Consider the following 16,100-nt stretch of genomic DNA (forward strand, 5'->3'; position numbering starts at 1 on the left):
CCAGGCAACTTAGAAGAGACCATCCAGGATAGGGAGAGCCCTAGTCCCATCACTTGTACACAAGGAATATACGTCGCATCTCCTGAATGTCACATGCAACTCCACATACCATCTATGTTATCATTATTTTCTACCAGAGATTCGTCTTCTGTTTTTTCTCCTTCCTCCTCTTCCACATGCACACCTTCCAGGGCATTTCCCAACACACCATTCTCCATTCTGGGAGAACAAAAGGAGAAAGCACCAAAGATATGATGGCTAGAACCTAACAGGTTTTTTTTTTTCCCCTAAGACAAATTATAGTCCTTTATTACAAAAGCAACAGAAAAGCAATCAAGTGCAGACAATATAAACTGTAAGTATTCATGGAAGAAAAGCAGTGATCAAAACTAATATAAATTAAGGCGGTAAAAGCACTGGGAAAAAAAGCATACCCTTCATCCCCCCCACCTAAAAAACACCGATGACTCTTGTCAAAAGAACAAGATCAATATAAATTCACTTTACAATAGGGCCATGATATTTCCCAAACTTCGCATCCACCCCCATATTTCTTTAGTTGGCTTTAAAACATTCTGGCAAGACGTTCATGAAAAATCAGAATGACCTACAAAATTAGAAAACTTACGAGAACTGAGATGAAATGAGGCACAAAACATTTGCTAGCCTGAGTACCCTCAATATATTTTATTCTGGTTAATCAACTCCAGTGGAAAATGCACAACTTTCCAAAACTGGTTTTATTTACTAGACATTTTCATATGCTAGTGTTTTCAAATTGTCCTTCATTCAATCCCTGTTAAGGAGGACTGTTTTGTGCTGAGAGTGCTTTTAGAAGTTCTCTCTCTATATTGGACTTATGGTCCAAAAATAAATTATGACCATTCACTAATAGAAAAGATCTCTGCTTCTAAAGACCCCAAAGTCAAAACCCAAGCGTAGGTTTACTCTGAATCAAGTGCATTCCAAAACTTCCATCAATATTTCATGTTCCTGCTAAACTCCCTTTCTTAGTAAAACCAGTCTCACCCAGATCATATGAAATTGCAAAGCTAGTAAATAATCTTGGCAAACAAAGTTTTTACATAGGCCGTTAATGTGATATAAAACACCCTACTTAAAAACTGCAGTTTGAGGGGCACCTGGGTGGCTCAGTTGATTACACGTCAGACTGCTGATTTCAGTTCAGGTTATGGTTGCAGGGTTGTGAGATGGAGCCCCGCATCAGGCTCCTGCTCAATGGGCAGTCTGCCTAAGGATTCTCTCCCTCTCCCTCCACCCCTCCGCCCCCACTCGCTCTCTCTCAAATAAATCTTAAAAAACAAAAAAACCCTGCAGCTTGAAAGACATACCTTGCCAACTCCAGAAGTGATTTCCCATAGAAAAAGAAGGCTTCTCCACACTCATTAGCTGTCTCTCCATACTTCTTACCTCTACAAAGAGAATAAACATGTAAGATCTGAATTAACGTCTACTCTAAAATACTTATTTCTAGTTCTTTAAATTATAAAATGACATTTCTCCAGTGACACATTCTTCTAGGAAACCAATAGTCCCCCCTCCTCTTGCTTTCAAGTCAAGGTCAAAGGGACTTTAAAAAAACAATGTATGGGGCACCTGGGTGCCTCAGCTCAGGTCTTGATCTCAGGGCCATTGAGTCCAAAGCCCCATGTTACGGAGTGGCTGGGTGGCTAAGCTGTCCGACTTCGGCTCAGGTCAAGATCTCAGGGTCCTAGGACTGAGCCCTGTATGGGGTTCTGCACTAAGCAGGGCATCTGCTTGTCCTCTCCCTCTGCCCCACCTCCCACTCATGTTCCCTTTCTCTCTCAAATAAATAAAATCTTTAAAAACAAACAAATAAGGGGCGCATGGGTGGCTCAGTCGATTAAGCGATTAAGCGTCTGCCTTCAGCTCAGGTCATGATCTCAGGGTCCTGGGATCTGAGCCCTGCATCGGGCTCAATGCTCAGCAGGGAGCCTGCTTTTCCCTCTCCCTCTGCTGCTCACCCTGCTTGTGCTCTCGCACGTTCTCTCTCTCTCAGGTGAATAAATAAAATCTTTATTTTAAAAATAAATAAATAAATAAACACACACACAATGTATGAAGTTAATATATTGCCTAGTCTTTCTCTCTATATAGATGTAGCAAGTGACATCAATTTGCTGCAGTTATAGTATATAATCTCAGAGCCAAACTGCATTAATAGGTATTTCTCCTTCTATATGGTGAGTGGCAGTATGGGCCCAAACAGTTAAAGGACCTTTGGCAGGGACCTAAAGGATAAGGTATATGGAAAAACATCGTGTTATTAGAGATAAGAACTTATTCTCTGGAGTCAGACTGCCTGGGTTCAAATCCCATGTCTAAACCTTAACCAGCTGTATAAACCTCAGACTCAGTGCCTTGGTTTTCTCATCTATAAAACAGAAATGTTAAGAACTGTTCAAAATCTGTTGTAAGAACTGAATTAATAATGCCTGTAAAAGTATTTAAAACGATACTTAGAAATACAAACAGTATTTTTAAGATTTTATTTTTTTTTAGGTTTTATTTATTTATTTGACAGAGACAGACAACCAGCGAGAGAGAACACAAGCAGGGGGAGTGGGAGAGGAAGAAGCAGGCTTCCAGCGGAGGAGCCTGATGTGGGGCTCGATCCCGGAACGCCGGGATCACGCCCTGAGCCGAAGGCAGATGCTTAAAGACTGCGCCACCCAGGCGCCCCAGAAATACAAACAGTATTATATATGTTTTAGCTATTAATATCTAGACAGGGAAACAAATCACAAGTGTGATAAATGAAAGAGGAGGTACTTTAGGTAGAGTAGAGACTAGTTTTTATGGAGGAAAGGATTGGCAGAAGTCATGCGAAGTCAGGCCAGCTAATGGCCTTTACAGCCTAGTGAGATTAACTACAGAAACTAAGCCCAGAGTATTATGATGAGGGTCATGTTTAAGTATAATCTACTAGATTAGAACAGTGCATCTCAAATGTTCCCGAGATATCCTTAAAGGCAGGACAGTGAAAATACCGATCTCTAGATATCTGGTAAGAAAATAAGCTACGAAGTATGTTTATTGTGCTTATTCTTTAAAACTTAGATTTTAGCAGTTTACACTATAAGAAATAATACATTTTTATTATAAAAATACCTAAATACTTAGCATCAGATAAAATTTGCACCCTACTCATAACATACCACAGGGTATCAGAGCCTTAGTTCCTCTGGCCCAGGTGATGACAAACTAAGAGGCCAGAGGCCAGGATTTAGACAAGAGATTAATGCAGACATCCAGAATTAAGATTCTGTTCTAGATGTTGGGAGAGGGAATGAAGTTGGGACAAGAATGGACTGACAGGACCCTGACTAACTGAATAAGAAGGAATGAAGAAGCCAGAGGCTTTTAATCATGGTGAACCTGAAACCTAGTTTTATTATAAGGAGGATTTCTTCAATTCAACTGCATATAACATAATCAACCCATTAGGGAACACGACTATCTTCAACTGCTACTGGTAATAGGATCTTAGAGGAAGCTAGCTTAAACCAGGTCACAGGCTGAAAAGCTACGGCTTCAGGATTTAACTTACACTTTCTCTCTCTCAGTTCCAGAGACACATTGAAGTCTTTGGTTAAAATAAATCACTTTCGAGGCACTAAAGCCAACCTGTTTTCTCACAATACAGATACATATATGGCCATCTAGTGGTAGCTGACAACTTCCAAACAACTGCTAACAATCTGAAAAATGCTGTACTAACATGAGCATTAGTGCTAGGGTGACCAACCATCGTGGCTTGCTTGGGACTTTCAAAAGTTCCCCAGACACAGAACTTCCAGTGTTAAAATTAGAAAAGTCCCAGACAGGGGCACCTGGGTAGCTCAGTCAGCTAAGCGTCCAACTATTGATCTCGGCTCAGGTCTTGATTTCCGGGTTATGAGTTAAAAAAAAAAAAAAAGTCCCAGAACAAAGTAGGATGAGTTGGTCACCCTAATTAGTGGTGACTGGAAAACAAACTACCTTACTCAGGAAAAGAAAAGAGATTGCTCAGTGATATTCAAGTCTTATCGTTAGTTACAGGAGTAAACTGTACATGAAAAATATCCAATCTTTTAAACCTCTCCCCCCCCCATAAGACAACCTTTTAACAAACACAATATAGCACATCATAGTAAGACACAGTACTTACAGAAGACTAGCTGCTTCCTGGAATGCATTGACAGCTGCTGGAATATCCCCCATCACCAGATGTTTCTGTCCTAAACCCAACAGTTTCTTAGCTTCATTATCCACATCCAGACTGCAAGAAAAATGATTTTTTTCAAATGTCAAATACTTTTTAAAATCAATGTTTTTTGAATACCTGTTACATTTAAACCATTGTATTTTAACTTCTTTAAACCTTTGACCACTCCAGCAAGGCTTAGCTAACTCATATTTATCACTATAAAAGCAAAAGAAATCACAAAGCAACATTCAAGAGCTTTACTAGATTATTTTCTCTTAAAGGTTTATCTACTCACAAAGCCTATATTGTATGTTACTATAAATATTTACTAATTAAGCAACAAACAAAAAATCATGAAAGAACCATAAATTCATACAGCAAGTTGTACTACCTCTAAGAAAAATAAATCAAGAAACATTAGGCAGACAGCAAAAGACAGTGATCTCAAATCAAGACAATGTGGAACTGACATAAAGGCAAATAGATGAAATGGAACAGAGTACAAAAACAGATCCACACAGAGGACTACTTGAAATTTTGACAAAGGTACCAAGACAATTCAATGAGGAAAGAATAATCTTTTCAATAAGTGGTGCTGGAGTAATGGGATATCCACATGCAAAAAAGTAAACCTCAACCTTATTATCACACCACATACAAAAACTAACTTCAAAAGTCTTTTTTTTTAAATTTTTATTTATTTGTCAGAGAGAGAGAGCACAAGTAGGAAAGCAGGGGGAGCTACAGGCAGAGGGAGAAGCAGGCTCCCCACAGAGCAAGCAGCCCTATGCGGGACTCGATCCTAGGACTCTGGGATCATGACCTGAGCCAAAGGCAGACCCTTAACCCACTGAGCCACCCAGGCGTCCCTGGATTACTGAAAACCATAAAACTGGGGCACCTAGCTGGCTCAAGTCTGTAGAGCATGAGACTCTTGATCTCAGGGTTGTAAATTTAAGCCCACATTGGCTGTACAGATGACTTTTTAAAAATATATTATACAGGGGCACCTGGGTGGCTCAGTTAACCGTCCAACTACTCTTGGTTTCAGCTTAGGTCATGATCTCACGTGTTGTGGGATCGAGCCCCGAGACAGGCTCTTTGCTCAGTGGGGAGTCTGTTTAAAGATTCTTTCCCTCTGCCCCCGCCCCACTGGGGTGCTCACAGTGAATAAATCATATATATATATATGCACATTTATTTTAAAAAATGAATAAAAACGTGCAGATATTCTGCAGAAGGATTAAAGAGAATTTAGAATAGTGACTGTCAACCTAAGTGAACTTACGAATGATCAGGAAGTCGTTTTTCTTTTGTTTTTCTTTTTAAAACACACAAGCCTGAATTCTATCTCAAGCTTAACAAGTAAAATCTCTAGGGATGCAACCCATAAATCTACCTTTTGGATAGGCATCCCAGTTAACTATCATGCTTGCCTCTGGTTAAGAACCATAGTCATATCAAGATGGGGAAGTTATGTGGAAGTAGATGTGGGCCCAACATAAAATTTAAAACTTTTAAATTAGAATAACATAAAATTGAAAATGACCACCTTACAAAATAGAGATCTAAATCAGTAGAAGTATTCAAAGAAAGAACAGGTTAGCATTTGACAGGCATGTAACAAGTAAGGAGCAGAACTAAGTAACTTCAATTCTAATATTTTAATCAAATGTGAAAAACCTAAAGACATCGTTGTCAGGACTCCATACTTTAAATTACACATAAGTACCTTAATATTCAGTCTTAACTGTTATCTATTAAAAATAATACTGCCCTTTGGGGTGCCTGGGTGGCTCAGTTGGTAAAGTGTCTACCTTTGGCTCAGGTCATGATTCCAGGACCCTGGGATGGAGTCCTTCATCAGGCTCCTTGCTCAGTGGGGAGTCTGCTTCTCCCTCCTGTCTGCCCGCCACTCCCCTGCTTGTGCTCCATTAAATAAATAAAAACTTTTAATAAATAAATAAAATGAAAATAATACTGCCCTTAAATTATACAGTTCTTAGTTTACGTTCCAGACACAAATCTAACTGTACTCTGTAAATAACCTCACCTCTCCACTTTATCTGCAGAGGTAGAAGGAGCAGGAGCATCGTCTTCAATCCTGTAATGAAAAATTAAGGGGAAAAAAATTAAAATGAAGGCTATTTTAAGCCTGAGAATTAAATAAATTAAGAAAAATATAAAGCCATAATAGAGCTAATCTTTACTCATTCAAATATCTGTTAAATGCTTATGTGCTAGGCATGAGATATACTACAGGGAACAAGACGGTCGCGTCCTAGCTTTGAGCTTATGATCAGGTGGAAAGAGTGAAGTATTTGTTATAATGTAGCATATGCATTCCTGAAAAACCTCATATTCTGTTAAACTCACTAAAAATAAGGTTTATGTTCTTTAAAAAAAAAAAGCAAAATTTCTAAGAACATTCAGTTTTGAAAAGTTTTAATAAGTATGTTTAAAACATTTCAGGGGTGACTGCATGGCTCAGTCAGTTGGGCATCTGCCTTCGGCTCAGGTCATAGTCCCGGGGGTCCTGGGATTGAGTCCCACATCGGGCTCCCCGCTTGGCAGGGGGCCTACTTCTCCCCCTCCCTCTGCTCCCCCTGCTTGTGCTGTGAATAAATAAAATCTTGAAAAAAAAATTCATAATTGTATTTACTGGGAAGACTTAGAAATAATGACCAACTCAATAGCAATGAGTATTCCACCCCTAGGCACCCAGACTATACTCCTAAAAATCCATTTTCCACTAAAAGGAACCAAGACTCCATGAAAAATAATAGATTCTAAGCCGGGGCAGGAGAAGTACAAAGGTGAGTTTGGCTTTCATGCTAGAAAGCAATGAAGCTATATCTAATATGATGAAGAGTCATATATACTTACAGTCATGCCAAAAGGAATTATAAAGACAATATGGGGAATCCAGGAAAAAGCAGAATATTTTATGTCATTTTTGCAACTTTTCTATAAATTTAACATGTTTCATAATAATGTACAAAAACATTAAAAAGCACACTCAAGAGCCAGCCTGAATAAAATTCCACTGGTCAAAGGAAGTGTCAATTTGCAACAAAAATAATAACTACAATGAATGAAAACTTCAAATATATTTAAATCAATGAGTTCTCAATTATATAAACAAAAACAAAGAACTCTATTAATTAGCTTTGGAGAATGATAGGAAACCACTGCACTATTTTGAAAATTGGTAAAAAGGAGAACCTGGGTGGCTCAATCAGTCAACAGCATCTGCCTCTTGATTCTGGCTAGGGTCATGATCTCAGGGTCATGGCATCGCCCTGCATCAGGCTTCAGGATCATCAGGGAGTCTGCCTAGGATTCTCTCTCCCTCTCCCCCTCCCCCCAGTCATGCCCTAAAATAAATGTATCTTTCCTAAAATTTTTTTTAAATTGGTTAATAACGTGAGAAAAATTTACAATACACTTGTATTTGCAATTTCTTTACAATACAGTTGTACTTTAGATAGGTTTTAAGACATGGCTGATTTAAGTTACTATTTGGGAACCCTACAGATTGACCCCATGCACTTAGTATTCCTTGGCATTTTGGGGGGCTCTCTGCTTGGTGGGGAGTCTGCCTCTCCCTCTGCCTCCCACTTGTGCTCTCTCTCTCTCAAATGAATAAATAAAATCTTAAAAAAAAAAAAAAAATCCTTGGCATTTTTACTTGCCCTATCACCACTTTCACATATATCCCAAAGGTAATACCCAGATAAGGACATATATCATTTCTAAATGTGTCCTCAAAGCAAGCCAGATCTCAAATGAGAGCTGAGAATGTGGTTAACTGGTGAAATGGAGAGGGGCGCCTGGGTGGCCCAGTCAGTTAAGTGTCTGACTCTTGATTTCAGTTCAGGTCTTCATCTCAGGGTTGTGAGTTCAAGCCCTGCATTGGGCTTCACGCTGGACATAGAGCCTACTTAAAAAACAAACAAAACAGGTGAAATGGAGACACGTACAGTGGGGAAACCTCACTACAAGTACTTTACTACCAAGTATTACTTTGAACTGCAATACATACCGCAAGAATGCTAGAAGTATGAGAATAGAAGCTATAGAAGATAAAAGGGCTCTCTTATGTAGACAACTATTGAGAACTCTCCAAAAGGTTAACAACAACACAAACAGAATGGAGTCTATTAGTTTTCTACAGCTGGACTTTCTTCTTGTTTAGCTAGCTATAACGAATTTATGAAGAGATAAGTAACACATGCAATATGGCTGAAAACAAATGATCAATGAAAAAAACAGCTTACTCCCAGGACAAACAGAAACTAGAATTTGTGATCACCAAACCGGCCTACAAAAAATATTGAAAGGGGTCCTCTAAGCAAAGACAGAACCCAAAAGTAACAGACCAGAAAGGAACAGAAACAATATACAGTAACAGTCACCTTACAGGCAATACAATGGCACTAAATTCGTATCTTTCAGTAGTTACCCTGAACATAAATGGGCTAAATGCCCCACCAGACACAGGGTATCAGACTGGATTAAAAAAGCAAGACCCATCAATATGCTGTCTGCAAGAGACTCATTTTAAACACAAAGACACTTTCAGATTTATAGTGAGGGGTGGAAAACCATTTATCATGTTAATGGTATCAAAAGAAAGCTGGGGTGGCAATCCTCGTATCAGACAAATTAGATTTTAAACCAAGGACTGTAGTAAGAAATGAAGGAGGACACCGCATCATACTTAAAGGGTCTATCCAACAAGAAGATCTAACAATTGTAAATATTTATGCCCCTAACATGGGAGCAGCCAATTAATAACAAAATCAAAGAAACACATCGACAATAACACAACACTAGGGGACTTTAACACCCCCCCCCCACTGAAATGGACAGATCATCTAAGCAAAAGATCACACTGGACCAGATGGACATCAACAGGTATATTCAGAACATTCCCAAAGCTAGAGAATACACATTCTTCTCTAGTGCACATGGAACATTCTCCAGAATAGATTACATCCTGGGTCACAAATCAGGGCTCAACAGGTACCAAAAGATTGGGATCATTCCCTGCATATTTTCAGACCACAATGCTTTGAAACTCGCACTCCATCACAAGAGGAAAGTTGGAAAGAACTCAAGTACATGGAGGCTAAAGAGCATCCTACTAAAGAATGAATGGGTCAACCAGAAAATTAAAGAAAATTTTTAAAAATTCATGGAAACAAATGAAAACGAAAACACAACTGTCCAAAATCTTTGGGATGCAGCAAAGGCGGTCCTAAGAGGGAAATATATAGCAATACAAGCCTTTCTCAAGAAACAAGAAAGGTCTCAAATACACAACCTAACCCTACACCTAAAGGAGCTGGAGAAAGAACAGCAAATAAAGCTTAAATCCAGCAGGAAAAGAGAAATAATAAAGATCAGAGGAGAAATCAATGAAATAGAAACCAAAAGATCAGTAGAACAAATCAACAAAACTAGGAGCTGATTCTTTGAATTAGTGAGACTGATAAACCCCCTGGCCAGACTTATCAACCCAAATAAAAATCATGAATGAAAGAGGAGACAGATCACAACCGACACCAAAGAAATAAAAACAAATATAAGAACACATTATGAGCAACTATATGCCAACAAATTAGACAATCTGGAAGAAATGAATGCATTCCTAGAGACGTAGAAACTACCAAAACTAAACTAGAAAGAAACAGAAAACCTGAACAGACCTATAATCAGCAAGGAAATTGAAGCAGTAATCAAAAATCTCCCAACAAACAAGAGCCAGGGCCAGATGGCTTCCCAGGGGAATTCTACCAAACATTTAAAGAAGAATTAATACCTATTCTTCTGAAACTGTTCCAAAAAAATTGAAATAGAAGAGAAACTTCCAAACTCATTTGATGAGGCCAGCATTACACTGATTCCAAAACCAGACAAAGACCCCACCAAAAGAAGAATTATAGACCAATATCCCTGATGAACATGGATGCAAAAATTCTCGCCAAAATACTAGCCAATAGAATCCAACAGTACTTTAGAAGGATTATTCACCATGAACAAGTGGGATTTATTCCTGGACTGCAAGGATGGATCAACATCTGCAAATCAATCAATGTGATACACTACATAAGAAAGGACAAGAACCACATGATCCTCTCAACAGATGCAGAAAAAACATTTGACAATGTACAGCATCCTTTCTTGATTAAAACTCTTCACAGTGTAAGGAGAGAGGGTACATACCTCAATATCATAAAAGCCATCCATGAAAAACCCACGGCGAACATCATTCTCAATGGGGGAAAAACTGAGAGCTTTTCCCCTAAGGTCAGGAACACAGCAGAGATGTCCACTATCACCACTGCTGTTCAACGTAGTACTAGAAGTCCTAGCCTCAGCAATCGGACAACAAAAAGAAATAAAAGGCATCTGAATCGGCAAAGAAGCCAGAACTCTCACTCTCTGCAGATGATATGATACTTTATGTGGAAAACCCAAAAGTCTGCACCCCAAAACTGCTAGAACTCATACAGGAATTCAGTAAAGTGGCAGGATATAAAATCAATGCACAGAAATCAGTTGCATTTCTAAACCCCAACAACGAGACAGAAGAAAGAGAAATTAAGGAATCGATTCCATTTACAATTGCACCAAAACCATAAACTACCTAGGAATAAATCTAACCAAAGAGGCAAAGGATCTGTACTCAGAAAACTACAGAATGCTCAAGAAAAAAACTGAGGAAGACACAAGGAAATGGAAAAACATTCCATGCTCATGGACTGGAAGAACAAGTATTGTGAAAATGTCTATGTCACCTAGAGCAATCTACACATTCTATGCAATCCCTATCAAAATACCATCAACTTTTTTCACAGAAATGGAACAAATAATCCTAAACTTTGTATGGAACCAGAAAAGACCCTGAATAGCCAGAGGAATGCTGAAAAAGAACACCAAAGCTGGTGGCATCACAATTCTGGACTTCAAGCTCTACTACAAAGCTGTAATCCTCAAGATAGTAAGGTACTGGCACAAAGATAGACACATCGATCAATTGAACAGAATAGAGAACCCAGAAATAGACCCTCAACTCTATGGGCAACTAATCTTTGACAAAGCAGGAAAGAATATCCAATGGAAAAAAGACAGTCTCTTCAACAAATGGTGTTGGGAAAATTTGACAGCCACATGCAGAAGAATGAAACTGGACCATTTCCTTACACCATATACAAAAAAAGACTCAAAATGGATGAAAGACCTAAATGTGAGACAGGAATCCACCAAAATGCTAGAGGAGAACCCAGGCAGCAACCTCTGTGACCTCGGCCGCAGCAACTTCTTCCCAGACACATTGCCAAAGGCAAGGGAAGTAACGGTAAAAATGAACTATTAGGACTTCATCAAGATAAAAAGCTTCTGCACAGCAAAGGAAACCAGTCAAGACAACCAACAGAATGGGAGAAGATATTTGCAAATGACATATCAGATAAAGGGCTAGTATCCAAAACCTATAAAGAACTTATCAAACTCAACACCCAAAAAACAATCTGATCAAGAAATGGGCAGAAGACGTAAAGGGACATTTCTGCCAAGACGACATCCAAATGGCCAACAGACACATGAAAAATTGCTCAACATCACTCAGCATCAGGGAAATACAAATCAAAACCACAATGAGATACCACCTCACACCAGGCAGAATGGCTAAGATAACAAGTCAGGAAACGACAGATGTTGGCGAGGATGCGGAGAAAGGGGAAACCTCCTACAGTGTTGGTGGGAAAGCAAGCTGGCGCAGCCACTCTGGAAAACAGTATGGAAATTCCTCAGAAAGTTGAAAATAGAGCCATCCTACAACCCAGCAACTGCACTACTGGGTATTTGCCCCAAAGACACAAATGTAGTAATCTGAAGGGGCACGTGCACCCCAATATTTATACAACAGCAATGTCCACAATAGCCAAACTATGGAAAGAGCCCAAATGACCACCAACAGATGGATAATGAAGGGGGGGGGCGTGTGTGTATAATGGAATATTATACAGCCATCAAAAACTGACATCTTGCCATTTGCAACAATGTAGATGGAACTAGAGGGTATTATGCAAAAGTGAAATAAGTCAGGCAGAGAAAGACAATTATATGATCTCACTGATAATGTGGAATTTGAGAAACAAGGCAGAGGATCATAGGGGAAGAGAGGAAAAAACGAAACAAGAAGAAACCAGAGAGGGAGACAAACCATAAGACTCTTAATCTCAGGAAACAAACTGAGCGTTTCTGGATTGGAGGAGGCTGGGAGGGATAGGGTGGCTGGGTGATGGACGCTGGAGAAGGTATATATCGTGGGGAGCACTGTGTATTATAGAAGACTGATGAATCACAGACCTATACCCCTGAAACAAATAATACATTATATGTTAATAATTAAAAATTTAAAAATAAAATAAAAAGAAAAAATAGCTTACTGAATTCAATATTTAAATCTAATAGACATTTTAATTTTAGTACCTCCTGTGTGCACTGGAGACAGTCTCCAACCGAACAGTTAAAAAAGCAAAGGGGTCGGGGGGTATCTGGCTGGCTCAGTCGGTAGAGCAAGGGACTCTTGATCTCTGGGGTCGTGAGTTCAAGCCTCACCTTGGGTATAGAGATCACTAAAAATAATAAATAAAAAAAGCAGAGGGGACAGCTTGTTCAGAAGCACAGAGAAAGACAGAAGAGATTAAATGACAGGTAAGGATTAACTGTACTGGAGTCTCAGTCCTAGAACATGCTTTAAAGACCAAAAAAAAATTTTTTTTTAAGTTGTCAGTTACTTTCAGCAGAATCCAAACTCTTTGCTTTCAACTCCTAATCCTTTTGTGAATATTATATTGGTCAACAAGTTTGATGAAAACCCAAGGAATGGGGGAAAAACTCAGCTGAAAATAAACAGAGACGTCATTGCTAAAGCCATAGGGATGAGGCACAGTTTAAAAGGCAGTACTTCTAGATACAGGTAAGAAAGCAAATAAACTGCCCAGAAATCTGGAATGATGGCCTTGGATCCTTATTACAAACAATTTCTGTCATAGCCAGTTATGTTCAAATAGCTTCACTAAGGATTTACTTTGGCCAGATTCTAACACAAGCTTCTCAAATTACCTGTGGTTAAAGGACCAGATTTTTTATTTCTGGTGTACAACAGATGTTTTTTGTTTTTTTTTTAAACAATCATGCCTTGCTGTTTATTTTTTTTTAAAGTAATCCTTACACCCAACATGGGGCTCGAACTCACAAACCCAAGAACAAGAGTCACACGCTCTACCAATGGAGCCAGCCAGGCACCCCAGCAGATGAATTTTTATTAAATAACGCTTACTCCAAATTTTTATACTTACCTCTTTGTAGACCAGTAACAAACAGTTCACAAACCAATGTTAGTTTACAGATCACCAATACTAGTCTACGGACCATGCAATGTGGGAGTAACACAAATGTCCAAATAAAATAAGCACTAAAAACACACGTAAATGTGTATATACATGCTACAAATACTGAGGCACTCCAGTGGCAACAAAAATACACAAAATGTTTTATACCCCACATAGATGAGGGGTTATACTATGCAACTTTCACTATTAGCCATGATGGAAGTTAACAGGTACCAGATTCACCCTCCCACCTCAAACAGCTAAAAAAAAAAAAAAAAAAAAAAGGCCAAGAATATGAACAGGAACATGAAACATCAGTTTTCAAACACTGAACAGCTAGCAGCACAGGACACTGATCTGAGAGAAGGGAAACAAATGAGATAAAAACAAAAATAGAGGGCGCCTGGGTGGCTCAGTCGGTTAAGTGTCTGCCTTCCGCACAGGTCATGATCCCTGAGTCCTGGGATCAAGTCCCAACAACAGGCTCCCTGATCAGCGGGGAGCCTGCTTCTCTGCCCCTCCCCTGGCTCGTTCTTTCTCTCCCTCTCTCTTCTCTCAAATAAATAAACAAAATCTTAAAAAAAAAAAAAAAAAACCAAACTGAACTTCAGGGTGCCTGGATGGCTCTGTCAGTAAAGCAATGGATTCTTGATTCCAACTCAGGTCATGATCTCAGGGTCATGAGACTGAGCCCTGCCTAAGGCTCCACACTCAGCGTGGAGTCTGCTTGAGGTTCTCCCTTTCCCTCTGCCATTCCCCTCCTCTCTCTCTAAAATAAGTTTTTTTAAAAAATAGAACTTCATGAGTATGAAACACTAAGCAGACTAACATACATGTGGACTGGAGTCCCTGCAGGGATAGAGGTGGGAAAGGAAGTATTTAAAGGAATAGAGGAAAATATTTAAAGAAATGATAGCAGAGGCACTGGGGTGGCTCAGCTGGTTAAACATCTGGGCTCGAGTTGTGGTCCCAAGGTCCTGGGGTCTGGCCCCACATTGGGCTCCCTGCTTGGTGGGGAGTCTGCTTCTCCCTCTCCCCCTGCTCATGCTCACATGCTCTCTCTCTCAAATAAATAAATAAAATCTTAAAAAAAAAAAAAAAAAAAAAGAGGGGCAACTGGGTGGCTCAGTCTGTCAGTCTGTTAAGTGTCTGCCTTTGGCTCAGGTCATTATCCCAGAGTCCTGGGATCAAGCCCTGCATCGGGCTTCCTGCTCAGTGCGCAATCTGCTTCTCCCTCTCTTCCTGCCTGCTCGTGCTCTTCCCCCCTCAAATAAATAAAAGTTTTTTTAAAAAAAATGAAATGATGGCAAAAACAAACACCACAGAAACAATAAACAATAAATTTTAAAAATGAACGATGGCAGAGAACTTGCCAATTTTGATGAGAAGCATAAAGCCACAGATCCAAAAATCAACAAACCCCAAGCAAAAGAAACATGAAGAGAAACACACCAAAGTATTTAATGTCAAGTGGCTGAAAACCAATGATAGATAAAAAACCACAGGGGTGCCTGGCTGGCTCAGTGAGCAGTGAGCAGAGCACCTGACTCTTGATCTCAGGGTGGTGAGTTCAAGCCCCATGTTGGGCAAGACTACTTTAAAAAAGAAAAAAAAAAAGGGGGGTGCCTGGGTGGCTCAGTCGTTGAGCCTCTGCCTTCGGCTCAGGGCGTGATCCCAGGGTCCTGCGATCGAGTCCCACATCAGGCTCCTCAGCTGGGAGCCTGCTTCTTCCTCTCCCACCTCCCCTGCCAGTGTTCCCTCTCTCACTGGCTGTCTATCTCTGTCAAATAAATAAATAAAATCTTAAAAAAAAAAAAGATATAAAATCAGGCAAAGGAAAAAAAGATACTTACAGTAAAATCATAGTAACAAATATAACAATGATAGCCAACCTCGTTATAAACAATGCAAGTCAGAAGACAGTAAAGCAGTATTTTTAAAATACTGAAAGAATCATCAACCTATTCTAAAGCTGATGAAGTTAAAGCTTCAATTATAAGAAATAAATCCTCTTCTTTCCTATTAAAGAGAGGATTCGCCACCAATAGGCAATTATGAGAAAAAATGTTAAAGGAAATCTAGACAAAGAGAAACATCTGGCTGGCTCAGCTAAGGATCTGCCTTAGGCTCAGGTCATGACTGCAGGGACCTAGGATCAAGTCCCACATCGGGCTCCCTGCTTCTCCCTCTGCCTGCTGCTCCCCAGTTTCCCTGCTTGTGCTCTGACAAAAAAATAAATGAGTTCTTTAATTAAAAAAAACTTTTAAAAAAAGGAAATCTTGGCACAAGGAAAGTAATACCAGGGAGAAATTTGGATCTACGTAAATAAAAAGCATTGACAATGGTAAATGAGGGCAAATGTGTAACATTCTTTTATTTTTTTAATCTGGTCTTTTGAACTGTAATGAACATTTGGATCATTTCTAGTTTTTAGCAATTATGACAGCTGATGTGAACATTGC

The 16,100-nt window shown here is 39.4% G+C and overlaps 1 protein-coding gene across 4 annotated transcripts in view; it reads right to left on the reverse strand.

Annotated features, from left to right (window-relative positions):
* Positions 1 to 16,100, reverse strand: part of NASP (nuclear autoantigenic sperm protein) — a 38,890-nt gene that overhangs the window by 10,215 nt on the left and 12,575 nt on the right. For all 4 annotated transcript variants that reach the window (XM_026498204.4, XM_026498205.4, XM_057310682.1 and 1 more), the window contains exons 2-5: positions 6,285 to 6,335; positions 4,193 to 4,303; positions 1,353 to 1,433; positions 110 to 219 (exon numbers count right to left, since the gene is read on the reverse strand). In XM_026498204.4, coding sequence (XP_026353989.1) covers positions 110 to 219; positions 1,353 to 1,433; positions 4,193 to 4,303; positions 6,285 to 6,335 — 353 coding nt within the window. The remainder of the gene's footprint in view (positions 1 to 109; positions 220 to 1,352; positions 1,434 to 4,192; positions 4,304 to 6,284; positions 6,336 to 16,100) is intronic.

This window comes from Ursus arctos, unplaced genomic scaffold (genome assembly GCF_023065955.2).
Source record: "Ursus arctos isolate Adak ecotype North America unplaced genomic scaffold, UrsArc2.0 scaffold_12, whole genome shotgun sequence".
Taxonomy (NCBI): Eukaryota; Metazoa; Chordata; class Mammalia; order Carnivora; family Ursidae; genus Ursus; species Ursus arctos.